The sequence below is a fragment of the Rana temporaria genome, chromosome 5 (genome assembly GCF_905171775.1).
Source record: "Rana temporaria chromosome 5, aRanTem1.1, whole genome shotgun sequence".
In the NCBI taxonomy this organism is placed as follows: Eukaryota; Metazoa; Chordata; class Amphibia; order Anura; family Ranidae; genus Rana; species Rana temporaria.
In genome coordinates, this window is record NC_053493.1 from 53,016,746 (window position 1) to 53,042,624 (window position 25,879).

Sequence of the window (25,879 nt, forward strand, 5' to 3'; positions counted from 1 at the left end):
ATTAAATTACCATTTTTTTTCAAAGATAATTTATTCTAAAAACTGAATGCATGTCACTATAGTATTTTGTATTAATAATCCTTTTCAATTAACATACCTCTGTTTATAATTTTGCCATCATTTACATGCCATTCAGCTATTATAACAGTGGCTTAGACACAAACTATAACTGTGCCAGGGATGCTTACAAGGAAGTGGAACCAAACCACCCCACTGTAAGTAATTTAACTTGAGGAGTTCCCCAAAACATACCCCCAGAAGGGGTGCTTACAAGGAATAATCTTAATGGTTTAAAAGACTATTTAAAAAAGTCAAATGAGAAAAGCTACCTGCAAATAAATATTTAGTTTTCCTGCTGTCGTGCTGGCAAACTCTTGCTTGGCCTAAAGCAGGGGTGCCCAACCTTTTGAAGAGTGAGGGCCACTCAAGCAACTTAGTAACCAGTTGAGGGCCACAATGAGCGGAGCAGGCAGATGACAGGTCACAGTTACCGTATAGGCCCTCCCATCCGCCCAGATGAAAGGGGACAAATTCCCTTCTATTTTTCAGATTGGAGGTAAGCGAGCGTAAACAGACACAAGTCGCTCTATAGAGGTGAATTGAGAGTTCCATTTGGTCAGGCTGACTCCGCCTTAGGCAAAAGCCGGCGCTGTAGGGGAAGCATATGGGGCTCTGCTCCGCAACCACTTTCTTCCTCTACCACCAGCTTCATTCACAACACTGATGCTGTGGTATGGCGGGTCGGCAACCTGCGATCTGGGCTTGCCAATGTGCCATTCCAGAGCAGGAGGTCGTGGGCCACATCAGAGGGCTCCGCGGGCCCCATGTGGCCCCCGGGCCGCTGGTTGGGCACCCCTGGCCTAAAGCTAGACATATCCTAGTAGATTGTTTTGCAAATGTTTGTACAAATATTTGTATGCAAATTTGTTCAAACATCCCTGAACATTCCACAACTTAACAAATGTTCGAGAGAACGTCAAAAAGTTGGCTTTTAACATTACATTTTGGAACAATGGAACTTTGACAAATGGAAACCCCATACTCTGTTAGAAATGTGTTGGTTTCCCCACCTTCTCCCGAATTTTCTGCTACAAAAATTTTCAAAAACACAGATTGCATATAAAAAGGTTTAATTTTGGTATGTTAAGACTAATATTCTCCTGTATTATCACAACTGTACGATTGACAACTACCTGTACAGTGTAACCTCGGATTGCGAGCAACGCAGTCAATGAGAATTTCGCAATACAAGCACTGTATTTAAAAAAATCCTAACTCGGTTTGCGAGTGTTGTCTCACAAAACGAGCAGGATTCAAGCCAAAGCGTTGTGCACTACTGCGTTTGGCCTGAGGTGGGGGGCACCGGAGCTGCGCAGTGCTGAACAGCGCCGTTCGGAGCTGTTTGGATATGCTCGGAAAGACTCATAAATACTCAGTTCCCGAGCCTTTTTGAGGTTTGCCAAGGTCAGCCGAGCTGCCCTCGGGCCTTTCCGTGTGTTTCAAAGGCTTTCTAATGCCCCCCACCTCTGGTCACATGTGGTATTGCATGCCATTGAAGTCAATGCAGAACAAATTATTTTCGTTTCCATTGACTTGAAAGGGGAAACACTTTGATATGCGGGTACTTTGGATTACGAGCATTCTCCTTGAACGGATTATGCTCGTAATCCGAGGTTCCACTGCATATGCTTTTGCTACAGTGTGTCTGAAGAAACCAACTACAAGCATACATGTGTCTTATGATTACTAAATATCTGTATTCAGCAGGGAAAATTATTATTTGATCCCCTGCAGATTTTGTAAGTTTGCCCACTTACAAAAAAAAAATAAAGGGTCTATAAATACTTATCTTACTCACTAAACTGAAATGTATTTATTACATTTGTATCATGTGTTTTTTCTGGATTTGGATTGGTTGATATTCTGTCTCTATCATTTAAAATACACCTATGATAAAAAATATAGACCCTTCATTTCTTTGTAAGTGGGCAGATTTAAAAAATCTACAGGGGATCAAATAATTATTTTACCCACTGATGTGCTGTGAATGTGCTATACCTTTATTGTTTTCTATAAACAAAATAAAGGAATTATTCAAGAAGAATTTCCATCCTGCCCCTTCAAATTTTCTTGTAACTTTGGTTGAAAATGAATGATTCGACCCCACTAACAATCAGGAAATTGAATGAACGTTCGTAGGCAGCCTTTAGATTAGTCAGTTTTTTAACTGATTAAATTTTCCCTATCCACATCGAGTGTGTGGATGGGGAAATCTTCCCCACTAAACTATTATATTCCGATGACGGGGAGACTTCCCAGCCATCAGAATACACCAATCAGCATTGCAGGCTACAGCCTACAGCTCTAAAAGTGCAGTTGTACATAAGTCTGTAGATTTAGTTCTGCCCATACATGGATCAAAATTTGGGCCAGTCCCTGCTGAACTGGCCAAATTTTGATCCATTTATGTCTGACTTTAAAATGAAAAATTTGTAACAAAATTCTACCCGGTAATGGCCAGCTTAGGCTAGCTAAAGGGTCGTTAGCATCCTGACCTATTTTGGGTACATTGGATGCCTGGAGGCCTTTTCCGTCGTTGAACTATGCATCGAGGGGTCACTTGCATCTGAAACTCCCAACAGTCATGTGGCTGAACATTTTTCTTTAACAAAGCTTGGTTCTTCAAAGAAGTGGATTACGGATTGTGATTTTCTTTAAATACAGACAGAGTTCCTTTAAAGCTTTAAAAAAATAGAACAGTTATAGAAGCCCAGCAGCCCCAACCCCCCACCCCCACCCCAGCACCCTTGGTAGTATTATAGTTGTGAATGGAAGGATAGATTATAAAGAACCTTTATTCAGACAGACTCCCCTATAGGTTTCCAAATCGTAAACTGATCATCACCAAAGGAAGTCTGTGATAAAAAAAAAATTGTGGATTTGTCATTGAGAATACTGTTTTCCCAGCTGTTATACTGATCCAATACTTTACGTATCACTGAAACAGAACAATTATAGAGATCAGAAGTTATGACTTCACACTTTAAACATGAAATTTCATTAAAGGAATAGTGCCATTCAATTTACTGTTCAGATATTACCTAACTTTGGGTGTCAAGAAAACATGGTTGTGTACATCCAATTTTGGTGTTCCCTCTACTGGTGGCTGGTGACTTATGGCTCCAGCTGATGTTCTTACTGACTATTTAACTGCCACCTTTTACAAGTGACAGTGATGGCGCAGGGATGCAAGATAGACACGCCCAATGTCCAATGTCCAATAGGAAGCATGGGCATTATTTTACTGTACAGATTAGTGTAGTAATTCTAAATGTACTTTAGTAAGAATAATCTCCACTTTCACCCTATGAATGACCCCACCTATCTATGGACTGCATGAACAAAGTGTCCAAGACACAATAATAATGTATATGAACAAACCTTCAGAGCAGGAGTCTTCACTGCTGATACTTAACCGTTCAGCATTCCCTTGAACATATTTGTTATATAACTTTATCCGCAATGCCCAGCTCAGATCTGGTTGTCTCACAGTGTTTTTGAGGCGACGTCTCGCGTTTGCAAACCAGTTTGACACCTGAAAAGTAAAAAATAACTTTATCATATTCATTTGCTTCCAATTTAATAGCAAATAATTTGTACATTAACTGAAAAAAAAATAAAAAAATAAATAGAAACTGGCTATTAGAATTTGTCCAATCATAATAATAATAATAATAATAAAAAAATCATTATATTATTAATAATACTGAATATATTCACTGAAACTAAGGATAATTACTTTGAAATACAGAAAAGAAAAAAATACAGAATTTATAAACAAGATGTGAAGAGAACAAATATGTAGTAGAGTGGTAGTAGTTCTCAGCTTTGGACACGTGGCACCAAAAATAAGTAAACGTTGAGTGTTTGCCCACACATTCCTGACTCCTAAACTTAAAGTGAACCTGTACAATGTCAATCAACAGCCGAACAACAGCTTCACTTAAAGCAGAAATATAGTCTACTGTACCTTCCCTCCTGCAATGTGACATTTGGAGCTCCCTTGCCACCACTGACCTCCTCTTCATCTGGTCTTACTCCAGGTTGGACATCTTCAACCTTTTTGATTGGCCAGCCCAGGATAATGTAACTCCTGAGCATTCACACAGGAGTTAACACATCGTGGCACCAAGGCATGCCAAGGGTATACACTGACCTGCACATACAGAGTCTACTCTGCGAAAAAAAGCCTAGCTACCAGCAATTTTCTCAGCAAGGTGATAGTTTCACGGTAACCTGGGCAGCACAGTGGTGTAGTGGTTAACACTTTCACTTAGCAGCAAAAGGGTCGTTAGTTCAAATCCCGACCACGACACCATCTGCCTGGAGTTTGCATGTTCTCCTTGTGTCTGTGTGGGTTTCCTCCCACACTCCAAAGACATGCTGGTAGGTTAATTGGATCCTGTGCAAATTGGCCCAGTATATATGTATATATGTGTGTACGACTATGTGTCCCAAGCATGTCGAGATCCTACAAGGAAGACGCTGGCTGCAAAAAGTGCCTAGAGGCGATTCAGTTTGCATGTATAGCGCTATACAAGTCACTCATTCAACCTCCTGTGCAGCGCTTACAGTTCCTATGCTCCCCCACCACTCCATTCAGTTGGCAGGAACAGAGAAACACCTGGTACTTCTTAGCATGGAGTAACATGTGACTCACTTCCCTTCCTCCCATGTGACAGTGTTGGTGCTTTGTCATTGCCCAAGCACTATCACACGGGAACGAGTTCCTAACTAGGTTAGTTGATATCTGAAGCTATTACGAGGGTAAACTGAAACGTTCACACCCCGAACAGAAGGAGTGACCAGACAGACATGAAACCTTATCACTGCACCCAGCCACTCTTTCAGAGGTTCAGCACTAAAAATAGTGCTACTATGTGGTTTTCATGCACTCTTTGCAAACAATTGCACCCCCTGTAGTCATGTTGAAAGTGGAAAAAGAAGACTCAAAGTGTTCCATCAGCGGGAAAAGTAATGGCAACAGTCTTCTGCACTGCTGATGCACACCCTTGGAATTCCAGATGACTATTGTCTGATGCGTGATAAAACACTGATTCTTAGGCCTCGTACACACGACCAAGGAACTCGACGGGGGCGAAACACATCGTTTTCCTTGTCGAGTTCCTTGTGAAGCCGTCGAGAAACTTGACAAGCCAATTTTCTCCATTCCCGTCAAGGAAATAGAGAACATGTTCTCTTTTTGGCTCGTCGAGTTTTTTGACAGTTTCCTCGACGAAAATGTACACACAACCGGTTTCCTCGGCAAAAAAATATCTCCCAGCAAGTTTCTTGCTGTTTTTTGCTGAGAAACTCGGTCGTGTGTACGAGGCCTTACTCTTCCACTTTCTCCATTTTCAAATTGACAAGGGGGGTGCCAACTGTCTAGAAAGAGTGCATGAAAACCGTGTTGCGTGCAGGCACCATTTTCAGCTGTGAACATCTGGAAGAGTGGCTTGGTGCAGTGATAACGTTCCATCGTTGTGTGGTTACTCCTTCCATTTCGGGCCATGAACTTTTCAGACTACCCCCCCGTAGAAGAGAAAATGCAGTCCTTGGAAAGAACGTCAACCACTCAGACAACAAGCTCCACACATATATAGAGATTTGTAAAAGTAGAATCAGAATTATATTATTCTTGCTACAACAATACAAGGACGTGTATATATTATTACTAGTAGTATGTGTAGCAGCATGTACTGAATATACTGTTCATTTTCGGGCTAGGGCTAGGCGATGTGCACTTAACAGGTCCTCGTACAAATGAATGGATTCCTAGAATACTTTTCAGTTTCATAAATTGGTTCCAGTCAAAGAAAGTGCTAAACTTTACCAACAGCAGGAAAACCCCTAAAAGACTCAGCATTGTTCAGACCCAAATGCTGATTCTATATATTCCTTCTTCCGCTACATCTGTATCTAGTCTGGATGTTTTACACCATATTGCTTAAATTAGGTTTGGCTTTACAATGCCGATAAATTGTGTCTCAAAACATTCACTTAGTAGTGACAATCTTCTCAGGCTCAAGTCTCAGTACAAAAGACTTGTCAGGAAAAGTAACTCTGCAATTAAAGCGGTGGTTCACCCTCCTTGACATCATTATACCATTACATTCGGCATCGTAGCGCGAGCTACGGTATGCCGGTCTTAAATTTTTAATCCCCGTACTCACTGTGCTATCGATCATTGAAGTTTCCGACTCCCGCGGGGAATGGGCGTGCCTATGGAGAGGGAGGATGATTGACGGCCGGCTCTGGCACGTCACGCTCCCCGAAGACAGCCGGAGTAGGTCTCGGCTCTTCACGGCGCCTGCGCACAGGCTATGCGCAGGCGCCGTGAATAGCCAAGCCTATTTCGGCTATTTCCAGAGGAGTGTGACGTGCCAGGGCCGGCCGTCAATCACCTTCTCTCACCATAGGAACGCCCATTCCCCCGGAATCTTCAATGATCCATAGCACGGTGAGTACGGGGATAAAAAATGTAAGACCGGCATACTGTAGCTCGCGCTACGATGCCGAATGTAATGGTATAATAAATTTTTTTTTTTTTTTTTTTTTAATAGGGTGAACCCCCGCTTTAAATAGATAATGACTTACATGGACTTAGGCCAGCCATACACAATGCAAATTTCTTTCCTGCAACCAGGCGAGGGAAGCCGTCCCCGCTGTGAGAAGACAGTGATTATCGCTAGTGGCTATAGCAGGCGCTAGCGATAATCGGAAGATAATCCAGCAGGCTGGTTGTACCCAAGTTGATCGATCAATCAAATTGGTACATTCAGCCTGCCCATTAATGGTTCAAATCTTGGCAGTTCCTGCTGAGTTGGTCAAGATTTGAACCATGTATGTATGGCTGGCCTTAAGCATCGTACACACGACCAAGTTTCTCGGCAAAAACCAGCAAGAAACTTGCTGGGAGATATTTTTTTGCCGAGGAAACCGGTCGTGTGTACATTTTCATCGAGGAAACTCTCGAGAAACTCGACGAGCCAAAAAGAGAGCAAGTTCTCTATTTCCTCGACGGGAAAGGAGAAACTTGCCTTGTCGAGTTCCTCGACAGCCTAACAAGGAACTCGACGAGGAAAACGATGTGTTTCGCCCGTCGAGTTCCTCGGTCGTGTGTACGAGGCTTAAGTTGCCATCAGTTTCTTACAAACATTACTTATACAAAAGGTCCACATGGACTCTCTTATATAGACCTATAATGTTAAATAAGAGTTAAAGATACCCTGTCAACAGACCACTCATATCAACAAAAATATTTCCATAAGATGTTATATGCATTTAATGTATTTTATGCATGTTGTTTATTATATTTATCAATATATCATTAAAAAAAAATGTATTCAAGCAATGTCATCTTTTGAATTTGACATGGTATCAGCCTCTTGCAGCCCTTGTACAGCAGAGCTTAGAATGGGGAAGAGAGAAGCAGCACAAGGAGCCGTTCAGTTGTGCCACAATGAAAGGAGCATGCTGATAGGAGGAAAGAGTGACATAGAGATGAACTCATCAGCTGCTTCCCTTTCATGTCTCGGACACAGTGTGGTGGTTAAATGTAGCTTGTAAATTATGGGTGCTCAATCTGTGGTCCTCCAGCTGTTGCGGAACTACAAAGCCCATGAGGCATTTCAAGACTGACAGTTACAAGCATGACTCCCAAAGGCAGAGGCATGATGGGACTTGTAGTTCTGCAACAGCTGGAGGGGTACAGGTTGAGAACCCATGTTGTAAGTGTTACTGAACTATAGGAGAGAAGAAAAAAATTGGTAGTATTATAGTTGTGAATGGAAGGATAGATTATAAAGAACCTTTATTCAGACAAACTCCCCTATAGGTTTCCAAATCATAAACTGATCATCACCAAAGGAAGTCTGTGATAAAAAAAAAATTGTGGACATGTCATTGAAAATACTGTTTTCCCAGCTGTTATACTGATCCAATACTTTATGTATCACTGAAACAGAACAAGTATAGAGATCAGAAGTTCCCTAAGATCCGACCGGCGTAATGCTACATACACACCATCACTTTATGTGATGGAAAAAAAAAAACGAATTTTCTGTGAAGTAAAAAACTATGTTTTTGAAACTTCAATTTTCAAAGACGAAGTTGCCTACACACCATCGTTTTTTTCACAATGTTCTACCAAAGCGAGGTTACGTTCACTACGTTTTTCCATTGAAGCTCGCTTCATAACTAGCTTCTGGGCATGCGCGGGTGTAAAAACTTTGTTTTAAACAACGTTTTTTGCTACACATGGTCAATTTCTGTGAAGTAAAAAACGACGTTTTGAAAAACGACACATAAAATTGAAGCATGCTTCAATTTTTTTTTGTTGTTTTTCAGAAGACATAAAACGATGTTTTCCCCCACACACGGTCATTTAAAGTGACGTTTTTAAAAACGTCGTTTTTTTTCATCACATAAAGTAATGGTGTGTACGCGGCATTAGTCTCTTATGACGTCGTATCTTAGTTGCATATTTATGCTGGCCGCTAGGTGGCGCTTCCGTAGATTTATAAATCCTGTATAATAATTTACGCCAGGAATATGCAAATTAGGTAGATACGCCGATTCAGAAACGTACGTCCGCCCGGCATTTTTTTACGTCGTTTACGTAAGGCTTTTTGCGGCGTAAAGTTACCCCTCATAAAGCAGGGGTAAGTCATGTTAGGTATGGACGTCGGAAACGTACGAACATCGTCGTATTTTACGTCGTTTGCGTAAGTCGTTCGCGAATAGGGTTGTACGTAAGTTACGTTCACGTCGAAAGCATTGACAGTTTGCGGCGTAATTTGGAGCATGCGCACTTGGAAACATTCACGGACGCCGCATGCGCCGTTTGTAAGAAACGTCAATTACGTGGGGTCACAAGTAATTTAAATAAAACACGCCCACATCATCCACATTTGAATTAGGCGGGCTTACGCCGACACATTTACACTACGCCACCGTAACTTAGGGCACAAGTTCTTTCTGAATACGGAACTTGCGCCCTAAGTTACGGTGGCGTAGTGTATCTGAGATACGCTATGCCCGCCGATAGATACGATAATGTATCTGAATCCGGGCCTTTGAATCCAGAAAGGATGCTTAAGAGAAGCCAAAAAGTGAAAATCTAGTATTGCTTTTCACAAATGTTTACAGTGCAGCTACAGTAGTGTCCCTGTACACATTACATTGCTGAGTTCCATGTGGTGCCAGGATTGAACTGATACCTCGGAGTAATCCACATCATATATAGTATAAACTAGTCCTAACGGCAAACCGAAGCAAAGGCCAAGACATCACCGCCACCTTCTCACTGCTTCACCTTTAAGTTCATATGAATTAACTTTGAAATGGAACAAGAGAGAATGTTCTGGTAAAGGAGGAGAAGGAACAGGAAACGTATATGTATAAATACTGTTTATTGCGCTGGTATATAAAGCAGAAGCAAGTCTGATTACTTTCCGAAAACGACCACTGAGGCCTCGTACACACGACCGTGGAACTCGACGGGCGAAACACATCGTTTTGCTCGTCGAGGAACTCGACGTGTCAATTTTCTCCATTCCCGTCAAGGAAATAGAGAACATGCTCTCTTTTTGGCTCGTCAAGTTCCTCGACAGTTTCCTCGTCAAAAAATGTACACACGACCGGTTTCCTCGGCAAAAAAAAAAAAAAACAGCAAGTTTCTTGCTGTTTTTTGCTGAGAAACTCGGTCGTGTCTACGAGGCCTAACATACTGCAAAAGCAATACCCATAAGGACCAATCAAAAATAGAAAGCTTTTGTTTTTTACAACATACTTATTAAGTAGAAGGGATATACACTCACCGGACACTTTATTATGTAAACCTTGCTTGGTAATACAAATTGCTAATCAGCCAATCACATGGCAGAAACTAAATGCATTTAGACATCTAGATGTGGTGAAGACAACAGCTGAAATTCAAACCGAGCATATGAATGGGGAAGAAAGGGGAATTAAGTGACTTTGAACCTGGCATGGTTGTTGGTGCCAGATGAGCTGGTCTGAGTATTTCAAGATCTGTCGATCTACTAGGATTTTCACGCACAACCATCTCTAGGATTTACAGAGAATGGTCCGAAAAAGAGAAAATATCCAGTGAGCGGATGATATGTCTTGTTGATGTCAGAGGTCAGAGGAGAATGGGCAGATTGGTTTGAGATAATGGAAAGGCAATAACCATTTGTTACAAACAAGGTATACAGAATACCATCTCTGGATGCACAACACCTCAAAACCATGAAACAATTGGGCTACAGCAGCAGAAGACCACACCGGGTACCACTCCTGTCAGCTAAGAACAGGAAACTGAGGCTACAATTCGCACAGACTCAATAGAAGATTGGAACAATGTTGCCTGGTCTGATGAGTCTCGATTTCAGCTTTACAATTCAGATGGTAGGGTAAGAATTTGGCATAAACAACTTGAAAGCATAGATCCATCCTGCCTTGTATCAAGAGTTCAAGCTGGTGGTGGTGTAATGGTGTGGGGGATATGTTAGTGGCACACTTTGGGCCCCTTGAGCATTGTTTAAACGCCATGGCCTACCTGAGTATTGTTGATGACCATGTCCATCCCTTTATGACTGCAGTGTACCCATCTTCTGATGGCTCCTTCCAGCAGGATAATGCGAGCAGGAGGGTCAGGACGCTATCTACTTTGCAGATAGAGAAAGGAGCTGTGTGTTAGTGGGTGTCCTGACACTCCTGCTCGCCCCCTCAAGAGGCATTCTCCACACCAGGGAGAAAGTGTTGCATTACTGTGTGGAGTTACAGACAGAAGAACAGGAAGTGAGGATTTCTCCGAAGAAATAAGGACATTTAAAAGCAAAATGGAAGGATGAGGTAAGTGAAGGAGGACTGCACTAAGGTAAAGGAAGCTATTTAGGGTAAAACATTTTTTACCTTTACAACCCCTTTGAGCATTAGTCATCCAGAAAAGATAAAGGCCTAGATTCACGTAGAAAAAAGGGAGTGGTGGGGAAAGGGATGACGCAAGGTGACCAGGGATTGATCAAATGGAAAGTGTAATACCCCGATTAGGGGATGAACCCGCATGGGTTCTGTTGCTGTAACATAGCTAAATTCACGTAGATTCACGTAGGGCGGCGTAAGTGTTGGCGGGCGTAGCGTATCGTATTTATGCTACGCCGCCGCAACTTAGAGAGGCAAGTGCTGTATTCACAAAGCACTTGCGTCAGTTATGGTGGCGTAGCGTAAATGTGCCGGCGTAAGCGCGCCTAATTCAAATTGTAAAGAGGTGGGCGTGTTTTATGTAAATAAAGCATGACCCCACGTAAATTACGTTTTGAACGAACGGCGCATGCACCGTCCGTGGACGTATCCCAGTGCGCATGCGTCGGATAGAATGCCTTAGATACGTCGAACACTGCCTACGACATGAATGTAACTTATGCACAGCCCTATTCGCGTACGACTTGCCCAAACGACGTAAAAAGATACGCTTTTTCCGACGTCCATACTTTGCATGAGCTGCGCCACCTAGAGACCTGCTTTACCTTTACGCCGGCGTATGTCTTATGTAAACGGCGTGACTAATGCGACGGGCGCACATACGTTCGTGAATCAGCGTATCTAGCTCATTTGCATATTCAACGCGGAAATCAACGGAAGCGCCACCTAGCGGCCAGCGTAAATATGCACCCCAAGATACAACGGCGTAGGAGACTTACGCCGCTGGTATCTTGGCCAAATCTATGCGTAACTGATTCTATGAATCAGACGCATAGATACGACGGCGGCCATTTGGACTTACGACGGCGTATCTAGAGATACGCTGTCGTAAGTCTTTAAGAATCTGGGCCAAAGTCTGCAAAACATAAATATAAACAGGTACACAAACAGATATAATTATAAAATAGTATTGTTTAATAAAATGTATTTCAGTTATTTAGTACACCAGACTATTCTTCCTATAGAAACTTTTTAAGAGACCTATCCAGCACTGCTGTCATTCTCACTCCACAGTCCTACTACTTGTTTGGATTACTTAGAATTGACAAGTCCCTTAAGAGATATCAGTGGAGAGGGATGTCTTGGAAGACCTCCATGTTTTAATGCACCACGGAGAGAGGCTTCCCTCCAAACGTTTCAGCTGATTTATTGCTCATGTGATGTCTGTAGGATTTACTATGACACACACAACAACATGGCAGGATTAGTTTAAGGCTCGTCTGCATATTTCAGCCTTGCCAAAAAAAGTCCTAAAGTCTCTCAAAAATAATATCTGGAATGAAAACAAAAAGTTTATGCAAGTGAACAGATTATGTATTCCCATTCGGATAGCAGCGGCTGCTGTGCCCCAGCTCAGGATTAGACCGTGGCCAATACAGCCACCTCCTGTCTACAGATCTCAGATTCAGACATGCTACTGTAGAATATAGAAGAAATAAGTGATATCCAGGCAGATAAAAAAAAAAAAAAACATTAAAGCAGTAATAAACCCAAAAGTGTACCAATTCTTAGGTGTGATAGCTGTATTGATTTCCTTTTTTAGGCTCCATGTACACTAGACATTCAAAAACAGATGCCAGCGGTCTGCAGTGTTTAGGAGTGTTTACAAGTGTTTAGGAGCTGTAGTGTTTTTGGTAAGGAGTGGGTAGCTGCTGGTGTTCCTAACAATTAGTGAATAGCTGGTTGTTAAGGAGCAAGCAGGGAAGTCGGGCACTGCGTCCTTAACAACGGATGACTCATCAGCTGTCAGCGGAGTTCCCCACTGACAGTTAAATGTAAACTAAACAACTGCCAGCAATACTTTTTGGGGAAAAATTGAAAAAAATAGCTGATTGTTAAGGAGTAGGCCGGGAAGCCGACCACCATGTTTTTAACAACGGATGACTCACCAGCTGTTAGCGGGGTTCCCCACTGACAGCTAAATGTAAATGAAACCACTGCCGAATAATAACCAATAGCCCTGCATTTTACATGTGGAGGGTACAGAACTGCCCACAAGCCGAAACAGAGGAGAGCACCAGAGGGAGGAATAAGGTAAGTATTACATCTTATTCCTCATCCTCTAGAGCAACTCAATTTTCGCATCAGCATTTTGGTTGCCCTCAAAGGGCCTGTTGTATCTGTAAGACTAGATGTCCAGAACACCCCACCATCAGAAGTGAAAGAAAGGGGGTGAGAGAAATATAGAGGAGGGGGGTGTAAAAGAAAGGGGGTTAGAGAAATATAGAGAAGGGAGGTGTGAAAGAAAGGGGGGTGAGAGAAATATTGTGGAGGGAGGTGTGAAAGAAAGGGGGGCGAGAGAAATATAGAGAGGGGTGAGAGAGATCGAAAGCAGAAGAGAGAGGGAAAGAGAGAAGGAGCGAGAGAGTGATAGAGTGAGAGTGAATCAAATAGGAACGCCCAGTCCCGAAGACCATACCCAGAAGCGGCGGAGAAGATCTCTCTCTAAAACGGTAAGTACTGCTTCGATTTTAAAAAAAACACCCGATTCCCCTTCACAAAATGAGCCTCAATCTAATGTTAAAAATTGTTTTCCGGGTGAACTCCCGCTTTAAGTGATAAGCGTATTGCAATAATTCTGGAACCACTGCTTGGAGACATATGTACAGTACATGTGAACAATACCTTTCTGGGCTTAGAAAGAGATTTGTTTTTACGGGAAATTATTTTGTTAAGAGGATTTTACTGTTTCCGTTTAAATTATACCTACACGTCTTAAAAAGTCATTACCATAATCCTTGGTTTTATAAGTCATACAGGATTCTCATTTTCTTCATATCAATGATGTCATAAAAAGAAAAAGGAAATACAAGTGGGGGTGAGACTACGGGGAGAGAGTAATGTGCAAAACAGGAGGAAGTGTCACCTGGTATTGCTGTAATTTATGTGCGCTTTCCTCCTACTTCATTCATCTCTTCACTCCCTGGACATAAGCAGCAAGGGCTCGCTCATGTGCGGCAGGCCTTGCCACCCCTCTAGTGAACAATCTATAGTTGATAGCTTTTTAAAGGCATTTGACGGGCAGTGAGGAGGTGATATTTTGTCTTCTCACCGCCTGATTTAACCCTGTAAATGCCGCACCACCATGTCGCAATCGCATGCATTGCACGTTGGTTGTAATATGGCCCCAATGACTTGCAACAGTTGAGTTAAGATAAGTGTCCGGAAGGTGGTAAAACCATGTCTCAACTGCCTGGTTTTACTGCCCCCTGGCTCCACACTTGAATGGTCTCGAGGGTGAACAGCCAACCTTGACTTTTACAGCAAAAGTCAAGATTTGCATATCATTTTATCTGCTTATATCTCTGGATCTAAAGAGGAATTATTCATCATACATTCAGCATGAACTGTCTAGGTCTGCGGCAAGTTTATTATTTGTACCTATGACCTTGAATGAAGAGTGAAGAAACACAAACTACTAGTAAAGTAGCAATGCTCTTAGAATACCAGATAGCTATAAGAAGTTGCCAAGTTATTTAACTTACGGTTGCCAATACAAAAACAAAATACTACTTTTTGATAGAATTTGCTTATAAAATGAAGAGCCATTTACCGGTAATTACAACCAATGATAAAACTACTTTCCTTCAAGTTAAAGCGGAGGTTCACCCTAAAAACATGTATATACCAATACATTCAGCATACTTCCGACATGTACAGTATGCTGTTTGTTTTTTTCGCTGTACATACCGTATTATTGTTCTTTTCCACCCGGCTTCCGGGTTCTCACTCCCGCGGGAGTAGGAGTTCCTATGCAGCAGCGGAATGTCACCAGGGACTTAGCCCAGATGATTGACGTGCTTGATAAAAACTTCCCGAATAGCCGAACTGGAAGTCGGCTCTATACGACGCTATACGGCGCCTGCGCACAGATTAGGAGCCGCGTAAAGCTGACTGTGCAGGCGCCGTATAGAGCCAACTCCCAGTTCGGCTATTTTCGGAACTTGTGACGTGCCTTATCCGACGGAGGGAAGTTTTTATCAAGCACGTCAATCATCTGGGCTAAGTCCCAGGTGACATTGCGCTGCTGCATAGAAACGCCTACTCCCGCGGGAGTGAGAACCCGGAAGCCGGGTGGAAAAGAACAATAATACGATATGTACAGCGGGAAAAAAAAAACTGCATACTGTACATGTCGGAAGTATGCTGAATGTAATGGTATATACATGTTTTTAGGGTGAACCTCCGCTTTAAAGACCATTGCTCAACACTCTCACAGTCCATGTGGCTGTGCACAATGTCTCCAGTACATCAAACTTAAATTAAGTACAGTGGAACCTTGATTTACGAACAACGCAGATAACAAGCGTTTTAAAAGGTGAGCAACTTTAAAAAAAAATCCTGTATCGGTTTGCAAGTGTTGCAGTACCAGATTTGGCCAAAGGTGCTGGGGTGCTGGTGACACTCGGACCGATTCGAAGCCGTTTGGAAATACTTTGAATCACTGGTAAATACTCAGTTTCTGAGCCTTTCCGAGGGTTTTCCGAGTTCAGCCGAGCTGTCTTTGAGTATTTCTGTGTCTGTCCAGCGCCCCCCCACCTCTGGCCACATGCGGTATTGCATGCAATGGAAGTCAATGTGGAACACATTATATTAGTTTCCATTGACTTCTATGGGGAAATTCGCTTTGATATGCAAGTGCTTTGGATTACAAGCATTCTCCTGGAACAGATTATGCTCGCAATCCAAGGTTCCACAGTACTTCTATGGTAGGTATTCTAGGTATGGAATGATTTACCGTTGGTCCTAAAAAAAAACACCAATTTGCTAAGCTTCAGGAAGAGTTTGAAGACCTTGCTCTTCCAGAAGTGTTATGGGAGCTTATAGGTCACTGCATCCTGGCCAGTAAGGGAGCTAGATTAAGAAGATCAGAATCTCCCTGCTCATTATAGTCATACGCATCGAGACCCATGGGTACGACTGTGTTTATAATCATTTTTTAATAATAATAATTCTATAATTTACTCCCTTTCGGTTTGTTAAATATACCATCAAAAGCGTTTTGTTATATTTGTCCGATAAGTGAAAATAAATACCTGTTAATTGTGGCAGAAATCCAGTTAACCCGTAAGCGCCTGTCAAAACCTCAAGCAACGTTATGAGCCCTGCCAAGTTTACCTCTGTGAACTACAGAACACTTTCCCATTACGTTATGGGGAGGAGAAGAGGGAAGGTGTTCTGTAGACTAAATCAGTAGCGAGCAACCTAGATTGACCACGTTCTTCCTCCACAGAGTTAGTATTGTGAGTAAGCGTTTTCAGCCTAGGATAGAAATTGTGTTAGTTGTAGGATCAACAAGTGAAGATAAAAGGAAAGAAAAGGCTTAAAAAAAATAAAATAATGCAACCACAACTTTTTTAGACTGAAATGCTGCAATATATAACATATTCGATCTTGGGTTTAGATCTTGAATTGAAATCTGTATGCATGATCCTGGCAGTTAAACCCATCGGACCATTTATAGTTGGTATCTTTGTTTAATCCAAAGGGTCAGAACTCAGAAGGTTTCTGTTATTACAGTGGAGGTAATTTATGCTCAACATTTAGTTGCAGATAGCGTTCTTCTTTTGCAGAGTTATGTATGAATTAAGTCCTGTTCTTCTTTAACAAGCATTACCAGCATAAATCTGAAAAAATAAGTGCTACAAAAGCTTCAGTGTTTCTGGGTTGCCATTGTAAAAACATTAATGGAGTGTACATGGCCATGTGTTATTAACAGCAATAACTCTTCTCATTCACTTTGTTTGCCCCATACTTGTATATCACTTCTGTATCCCATTTTTCAAGAAAAAAGGTGAAACAAACCCGCATTATGCTCTATGTGTAATTATTTGACTTGTTATTTCACGGTGTTGCCTTGTTTTATAAGCTGCAAAACCATTCGCTGGAAAGGTCACGTATTAGGGATTAGCTACGCGACAGCTTTGGGATTTAACATGTCCACATGTGTTGAAAAAGTGAAATGTTTTGCCAATGAGTTGAATTATAAGCGTCTTGCACCGAGATGCTGTTAGGTAACACTAGACACAGGATCCATAAAAACCATCCCTCATTTTCCACTGCAAAACAATCTCACTCTAACAGAGATGTCTGAATTATACATCTTTCTTGGGCTCACACTGCGGTAGACGCCAGCAATCCATTATTAAATGTCGGTTTGCAGCAGGAAGGATCTTGTAATTGATGAGGACATTTGGAGCTTATTAATGAGGGCCACCACTTTGGACACGTGTGTCTGTTCTGAGCTGGCAAAACCTATCCCGACAGTTGCATAAGAGATCATACAATGCACAGTGGCCCAGCAATGATCTCCATCTAGGATACTTGAAACTTTATTATATAGATAGAACAATATGCAAACTTTGCCTGTGTTGCATAGAAAATCAATTTACAAAGGGGAGTTCAAATATTCTCATTTGCCATCTTCTTTCTCAACTGAACCTGTAGAGTAGAGGTCGACAATAGAGTTGAGCGAACCCGAACTGTAAAGTTCGGGTTCGGTACGGACTTTTGGTTTTTCCCGAACCCGGACCCGAACCCTAATAATTGCTGAAAGTTCAGGTCCGGGTTCGGAGTTCGGGAAAAAAAATGCGCGGAGGTCCCCCCAAATTCAATAACCAGACCCTTTAGGTCTGGTATGGATATTAAGGGGAACCCCGCCGTCAATTTAAAAAAAAAATGACGTGGGATTCCCCCTAAGTATCCATAACCAGACCCTTCAGGTCCGGTGTGGATTTTAAGGGGAACTCCACACCAAATTTAAAAAAAAAATGGCGTGGAGTTCCCCCTAAAATCAACACCAGACCCCTTATCCGAGCACGTTGACCTGGCCGGCCGCAGAAAAGAGGGGGGGACAGAGTGCGGCCCCCCCTCTCCTGAACCGCACCAGGCCACATGCCCTCAACATTGGGAGGGTGCTTTGGGGTGCCCCCCAAAGCACCTTGTCCCCATGTTGATGGGGACAAGGGTCTCATCCTCACAACCCTTGCCCGGTGGTTGTGGGGGTATGCGGGCAGGGGGCTTATAAGAATCTGGAAGACCCCTTTAACAAAGGGGACCCCCAGATCCTGCCCCCCCCTGTGTGAAATGGTAATGGGGTACAGTGTACCCCTACCATTTCACGAAGGAAGTGAAAATAGTAGTTTTCAGAAAAAAAACACACACACAAACCGTAGAACAAATTACTTTATTAACCTCTTGACCACTGGGCACTTAAACCCCCTTCCTCACCAGACCAATTTTCAGCTTTCGGTGCTCTCACAATTTGAATGACAATTACTCAGTCATACAACATTGTACCCATCTGAAATTTTTGTCCTTTTTTTCCCACAAATAGAGCTTTCTTTTGGTGGTATTTGATCACCTCTGGGTTTTTTATTTTTTGCGCTATAAAAGAAAAACGACTGAAAATTCTGTAAAAAAAAAAAAAAAATCTAGTTTCTGTCATATTAGCAGGTTATTTCTCACACACAGCATATGCATACTACAAATTACACCCCAAAACACATTCTGCTATTCCTCCAGAGTATGGCGATACCACATGTGTGCGACTTTTACACAGCGTGGCCACATAGAGAGGCCCAACATGCAGGGAGCGCCATCAGGCGTTCTAAAGCACCCAGGCCAATTCTGACATTTCTCTCCTACATATAAAAATCATCATTTATTTGCTAGAAAATTACATTGAACCCCCAAACATTATATATGCTTCTTTAGCAAAGACCCTAGAGAATACAATGGCGGCCGTTACAACTTTTTATCTTGCATGTTTTTTTCACTGCGCAGGGTATTGCAGAGTATTGGGGTATTGCAGAGTAGTGGGGTATTGCAGAGTATCGCGCAGGGTATTGCAGAGTATTGGGGTATTGCAGAGTATCGCGCAGGGTATTGCAGAGTATTGGGGCATTGCAGAGTATCGCGCAGGGTATTGCAGAGTATTGGGGTATTGCAGAGTATCGCGCAGGGTATTGCAGAGTATTGGGGTATTGCAGAGTATTGCGCAGGGTATTGCAGATTATAGGGGTATTGCAGAGTATTGCGCAGGGTATTGCAGATTATAGGGGTATTGCAGAGTATTGCGCAGGGTATTGCAGAATATTGGGGTATTGCAGAGTATTGCGCAGGGTATTGCAGATTATAGGGGTATTGCAGAGTATTGCGCAGGGTATTGCAGATTATAGGGGTATTGCAGAGTATTGCACAGGGATAGCTGAGCTGGGATGGATGGATGGCTGGATCTGTGACTGCATTTGTCACAAATCCAGCCGTCAGTGCTGCTGCTGACACCCGCTCCCGCCCCCCTCCTCTCACACTGTACCGATCGGTACAGAGAGGAGAAGGAGGAACCGGCGTCATCACATGACGCCAGTTTGTTTACAAGTGTGGTAAACCGCTGCTATCAGCGGCGATTTACCGCGATCTGTGATGCGCCGGGTCTTCTAGACCCGGCACTCACAGATGATTCCGGGAGCGCGTCCCAGGGGGCGCGCGTGTGAAGGATTCTGGGAGGACGTCCCAGGGACGTCCTCCCAGAATAACTCCACCGCGCTGTAGCAGTAAAATGTCTATGGCGCGGTGGGGTAGTGGTTAATTAAACCAAATAAAAATCCAGCGGTGAAAAAAGACGATCGGTGCTGTTCCCTGCATCAACGTTGTCTCTATCCAGCGCCGGGTGATGTCTACAGCGACAGACTAATGGTCCAGCGATGAGAACATACATCCATTCAGAGCACAGCTCAGCGAATGACGCGCCGATGCTTTGACGTTTCTTTTATAGGGGAGGCGGGCCAAGCGTCACGTGACCCCGTCCCGCTCAAGCGCGAGGGGCATGTCTGGGCTGTCCCAGTGACGTAGCAGAGTGTGACGGGGTCACGTGACGCGTGGCCCGCCTCCCCTATAAAAGAAACGTCAAAGCATCAGCGCGTCATTCGCTGAGCTGTGCTCTGAATGGATGTCCAATTGTCCGTCGCTGGAGACATCACCCGGCGCTAGATAGAGACAACGTTGGAGCAAGGAACAGCACCGATCGTCTTTTTTCACCGCTGGATTTTTTTTGGTTTAATTAATAAAGTAATTTGTTCTATGGTGTGTGTGTTTTTTTTCTGAAAACTACTATTTACACTTCCTTTTGTGAAATGGTAGGGGTACAGTGTACCCCATTACCATTTCACACAGCACAGGGGGGGGGGCAGGATCTGGGGGTTCCCTTTGTTAAAGGGGTCTTCCAGATTCTGATAAGCCCCCTGCCCGCATACCCCCACAACCACCGGGCAAGGGTTGTGGGGATGAGACCCTTGTCCCCATCAACATGGGGACAAGGTGCTTTGGGGGGCACCCCAAAGCACCCTCCCAATGTTGAGGGCATGTGGCCTGGTGCGGTTCAGGAGAGGGGGGGGCCGCACTCTGTCCGGTCAGCGTGCTCGGATAAGGGGTCTGGTGTGGATTTTAGGGGGAACTCCACGCCATTTTTTTTTTAAATTTGGGGTGGAGTTCCCCTTAAAATCCACACCAGACCTGAAGGGTCTGGTTATGGATATTTAGGGGGAACCCCACGTCATTTTTTTTTTAATTGACGGCAAGGTTCCCCTTAATATCCATACCAGACCTAAAGGGTCTGGTTATTGAATTTGGGGGGGACCTCCGCGTATTTTTTTTTCTTTTTACTAAAAGTCTGTGTCCCATTGACTTCAATGGGGTTCGGAGTTCGGGTTCCCGAGCCCGAACTTTTTTTTTAAAGTTCGGGTTCGGGTCCGAACACGAACATCCAGGTGTCCGCTCAACTCTAGTCGACAACCTACGGCCCGTGGGCCGCACCCGCTAAATGTCCAGCTCGTCAGTGCACGTGATGAATTCAGATGCACCTAGCCCGTGGACATTTTAACCCTTCAAGCCGACTATACGCAAATATGCAGCCTCGGCTTGAAGGGCAACTAGCCGTCACATCCGCCGGCTGGCCTGAGACCCGCACAAAGCCAGAATTGTCGTTGATTGGGTCTCAGATCTAGTAACGGGTTTACAGAAGATTTAAAGGAGCCAAATTAAAAATAATGACAGTATTCAAAACAGCCAACTTGCTGTTTTAAATGCTTTTAAGTGCAAAGGAGGGATTTGGGGTCTTATATACCCCGGATCTTTCCATAAAGAGTACCTGTCACTGCCTATTACTGTCACACCTCATAGCTGCGAAATGCGGTGCATACACAATATTGTTAAGGTCAAATATTGACATATGTTGTACTGTATATACAGTTGTGTATATCCATGTATGATTGAATTAAATCTATTATTTTGTATATAATAAAAGTGTAATGTTTTTACAAATATTGTTAATTTAGTGTGAGTCCTCGGTATTGCACAAAAAGTCAACCTTTTCTTCCACTTTGTGGTTTAGACACACATGGGATGGCTTCATCTGATGTATCCTAGTGAATATAGCTTGTCTCTATTCACCTGCTTTCAATAATATGATGATAGTCAGTATAACATCACCATTTTATGAACATATGGAAAAATATCCCATCTGTATAAGATGTCCAAAACTCTTCAAATGGTACCTCTCAATTAGAAGTCACAGTGTTTCATACAGAGGTCTTCTTGACCTTCTATTCAACTCTAGTGTACATATTTTACAAAGTCTTGATTTGGATAAAGCTTTTGTCACTTACTGGCTACACTTCTTGTACTTGATTATTCACAGATATTTGAACTACAGTTGCAGTTATATACAGAAATATTTTTAAAGGGTCCACTTCCGCTTCCTTTGATACCTTGCAGGTTTTGCCTGCTTTCTGTGCAATGTCTCCCATCCACACATTTCACTGCTTGTTCTATTGCTGTTTTTTATGTTTTCTACTAGCCTATAGCTCCAACCCACTCTCATTAGCCTCTCTCTTTCCTGAGGCTATACATGTTTGTGCATTATTAGTAACCAGGACCTGGCAGATTGATTGTGAATCTTTATGTGTCTTATTTGACTTTCATTGAGTACAGGTCCTACCCTAATGTCTGTTTTTTTATCCTGTTCTGGCAACCTTCTGATCCCATCGTTTGGTTGCTCCCTATCACTTATTCACTTATTCTTAGTTTGTGTTTCCTTTTGGGAATCCTTGTAATATTCAGCCTTCAGCTCACTTGTCTTATGTCCATTTGGTCCCTACTAACCCTTGTGTGCACCTTTCCCGATACTGCCTAGACTCTGGTACAAGCTGTTGCCATGGGGTGTAAAAAAAGTTCTGCAGAACGCTAAAGACCTAGGGGCAGCCAAGTATTGTAAATCACTAGTAATTTGTCGGAAATGGGACTGTTAAAGGTGGAAGAGATCACCAAAACAGCAGAGCCTTCTCATAAACTCATGGTTGAGAGCTAGGTCTGCTTTCATAATCAACTTGTGTCTCAGATATTGTCTACTATGTTTCTGTTTGATATTCTGGTTTTGGCCTCGATCTAAATAGGCTATTCTCCAACTCTAACCCTTAAATTTCCCTTTAAAACTACTGTTAGTTACGGGTACAAAGCATTTTCACCAGGAGTGTCAAAACCCCTAACCACAACCAGAAGTCTCCTCAGCAGCCAATGAACAGTAGACTGACCTTCCAATGTCAATATAAACAGCCAATAAACAGTAGGCTCACCTTCCAAGGTGAACACAAAAATGAACAGAAGACTGAGCATCTAAGGTCAACATGACAAGTCAATGCACAATATGCTAGCCTTCCATTATCAAAATGGACAGCCAATGAACAGTAGGCTAAAATTCCAGAATCAAAATGAACAGTTGATAAACAATAGTCTGACCATCCACAAAAACAGCTGATGAACAGGTAGGTAAACCTTTCAAGGCCAACACTAACAATACAGTAAGTTGACCTTTCTAAAATAGTAACATGAAATGGGTCTGAACAGTAAGCTAGACCACATGAATATCCAATACACAGTCATATGGCCACAAGAGAGCAGCATGAATTGACTTTGAGCAGAAAGCTGTCTTACTTTGCTAAACAGAAGGCTGGCCTCCTGAACTTACAGCAAAGGGAGCAGACACATGATGGTTTCTTGGGGAACAGTAAATGAATCCTTCTGTGTGCATCTAATGTCATGTAATTTCATATAGGCAGAAACAGAGGAGAAAATGGTTTACTGTTCTAACAAGAGGATTTTATAGACACACTTTCAGGAGCTAACCATTACACTTCATCAGGTCAGCTCAGAAATGTTACACCAAGGAAAAAGTAAATACCGGAGCTAAAGATGATTTTTACCAAATGTATGGGATTACACAATGATGGGTGTAGTCTAGGCCTAGCTTGTCCCTTCACAGTACCTTACACTCATATAGACAAATCAATGCTTCTCCAACAGCATATGGGAACATTTTAGGAAAAGCTTTTGTGATGGATTTTACTGTCGGAAGGACAAAAAAATCATGCAGTCTGTGGCAGAGAGCCAAACTAATTTACTCGATAAAGGTCAAAGCTAAAGTTACTAAACAGAAGACTATCCCTTAATAAAATTTGGGTTCATCTGTAGCACCTGCTCGACACATTTGCCAGCAGATCTGGAAATCTGTACTGTGCATCTCTTTTGTCTCTTCTGGCTAGAAACTCACTAGCGGGAGCTTAAATATCAAAAATCTGGTAGACGTAAGAGGTTATCTCCGGTCCTTGCTGAATCTAATTAAGATCAGGCAGTGTTAGATTAGGAAACGTCTTAAGGTACCCATAGACGCAGGAAAAAAATGTTGGTTGTCCACAATAAAGTTCACAGATTGAACAATCGATTGTGTAGCTAACTGTACCATGATCATAACATCTGCCATGTAAATCATCCAGCATTTACATACACAATTGATCCATTAGGGCAATGTTTATCTTCTATAATAGGTCAAAAACGAACTAAGGAGCATGACATTCAAAGGCAAAAATAAAGTTGTATTGCTAAGCCTTTTGGCACAAAGAGAGATGCCAGAATGGGCATTTTAAAGGTTAAATGTAGTTTAAAATAAAATATTATATTTTTTATCACCATTATATCAATCAGTTTAACTGAGCACTGTCAAAAATGCTATTACTTAACACCTGGCTTGGCCAGGATTGGTGCATTGTTTATCATCCCCAATGCTATTTTTTCTTTTGAAATATGTTTGTGTTGGGCTGAAGACCAGATCGAAAAATAATTATTGGCTTGGGATAAAAATCCATATATCCCTTTAGCTGTCATTTATGAACCCCAGTGGTTCTAAATCTTTGCAGCTCCAACATTCATATTTAGGAAGGGGGGCAATGGCAATACAATCCACTATTGGTTGATGCCAAACCATATCATCATCAAGGCCCATGGTATCAAATATTGGTAGGCAAAACCTAAAGTAGGCAGATGGGCAAAGGAGCTAAAGAAGAGCAATCGAGGCCCATGGTATTAAATATTGATAGGCAAAACATGAAGCAGGCAAATGGGCAAAGGATCTAAGGAAGAGCCATCAAGGCCCATGGTATTAAATATTGGTAGGCAAAACATAAAGCAGGCAAATAGACAAAGGAGCTAAGGAAGAGCCAACAAGGCCCATGGTATTAAATATTGGTAGGCAAAACATAAAGCAGGCAAATGGTCAAAGGAGCTAAAGAAGAGCCATCAAGGCCCATGGTATTAAATATTAGTAGGCAAAACATTAAGCAGGCAAATGTGTAAAGTAGCAAAATAAGTGCCTCAGGGGCTCTAGTGTAAAGGCTCTATAATTTGGTTGTTATGTGACTTTTCCATACTTTTTGCTATAGTCTATATATATATATATCTCAACTCCAGACCTCAAGGAGCCCCAACAGGTCATGTTTTCAGGCTTTACATTATTCTGTACAGGTGATTTGATCAGTTTCACTACCTTAGTAATTACCACAGCCGTTTCATCTGAGGGAAACCTTAAAACCATAACCTGTTGGGGCGCCTTGAGTACTGGAGTTGATAAACACTGAATTAGACTATGTAACAGCAGCATGTTTTATTGTATTTACCTGAACCAGAGTCATCTGTGACCCAAGTGCCAGAAGGATTTTCTCGGTCTTCGTTGGATATGGGTTGTCCCGATGTTTGTACAGCCACTGCTTCAATGGTCGCGCCATATCTTGCAGCGCCTGCCGTTTGTGTCTTATTTTACCGCTGCTCCCTCTAGAGCTGATAAAAGAAAGATAAAAGAACATTCATGATAATCTGGATGAGTGGCCTAAAGGCTGTTGCTTTTAATAAATGTAATACTGTAAGACTGAAGAGTAGAACCAAAACGTGTATACTGTAAATAGCTGCTATTTAGGTAGATGTAAAACCTAACTGGATGACATATTGTTTATTAAAGCAACTCTACATTATAAACAATTACATTTTTTGTTTTCATAAAATACAGTCTTTTACCATTTGTTCACACCCTTTTTTGGATCCCAGCACTGGATCTCCTTCAGCCCCTTTTAGTCACTTCCTATTTACATGCACTTGCTCCAGCATTCGCTGCATTGCTCTAACTTGGCTTTAAGAGGGATGATGCCCACACAATGTGTGTTGGTGTGGACACTCGCAGTTTCAATCATGGATAAGGCAGGTGCACAACTGAGAAACAGCTGTCACCCTACAACAGAAAATCAAGGACCATCATGGCAGGATCTCCAGGTATTCTACATCGATTTCTGTAGTATACAGCATAAACTGATAAATTTACAGTAAAGTGCAGCGATCTGTACATTTAGTACACCCGACCAGTGGTAATTTTTTTTTTTGCAAATTCTAGAATGTCTGTGCCTGGAGCTTTAATTCATGATCTATTGTGCCTGTACAGCTTTTGATGTATCCA

At 42.4% G+C, this 25,879-nt stretch overlaps 1 protein-coding gene across 3 annotated transcripts in view; it reads right to left on the minus strand.

The window, feature by feature from the left end:
* The window catches only part of MKX (mohawk homeobox), a 176,608-nt gene that overhangs the window by 90,640 nt on the left and 60,089 nt on the right, over window positions 1-25,879 (minus strand). For all 3 annotated transcript variants that reach the window (XM_040352584.1, XM_040352583.1, XM_040352585.1), the window contains exons 3-4: window positions 25,053-25,212; window positions 3,442-3,595 (exon numbers count right to left, since the gene is read on the minus strand). In XM_040352584.1, the coding sequence (XP_040208518.1) occupies window positions 3,442-3,595; window positions 25,053-25,212 (314 nt within the window). The remainder of the gene's footprint in view (window positions 1-3,441; window positions 3,596-25,052; window positions 25,213-25,879) is intronic.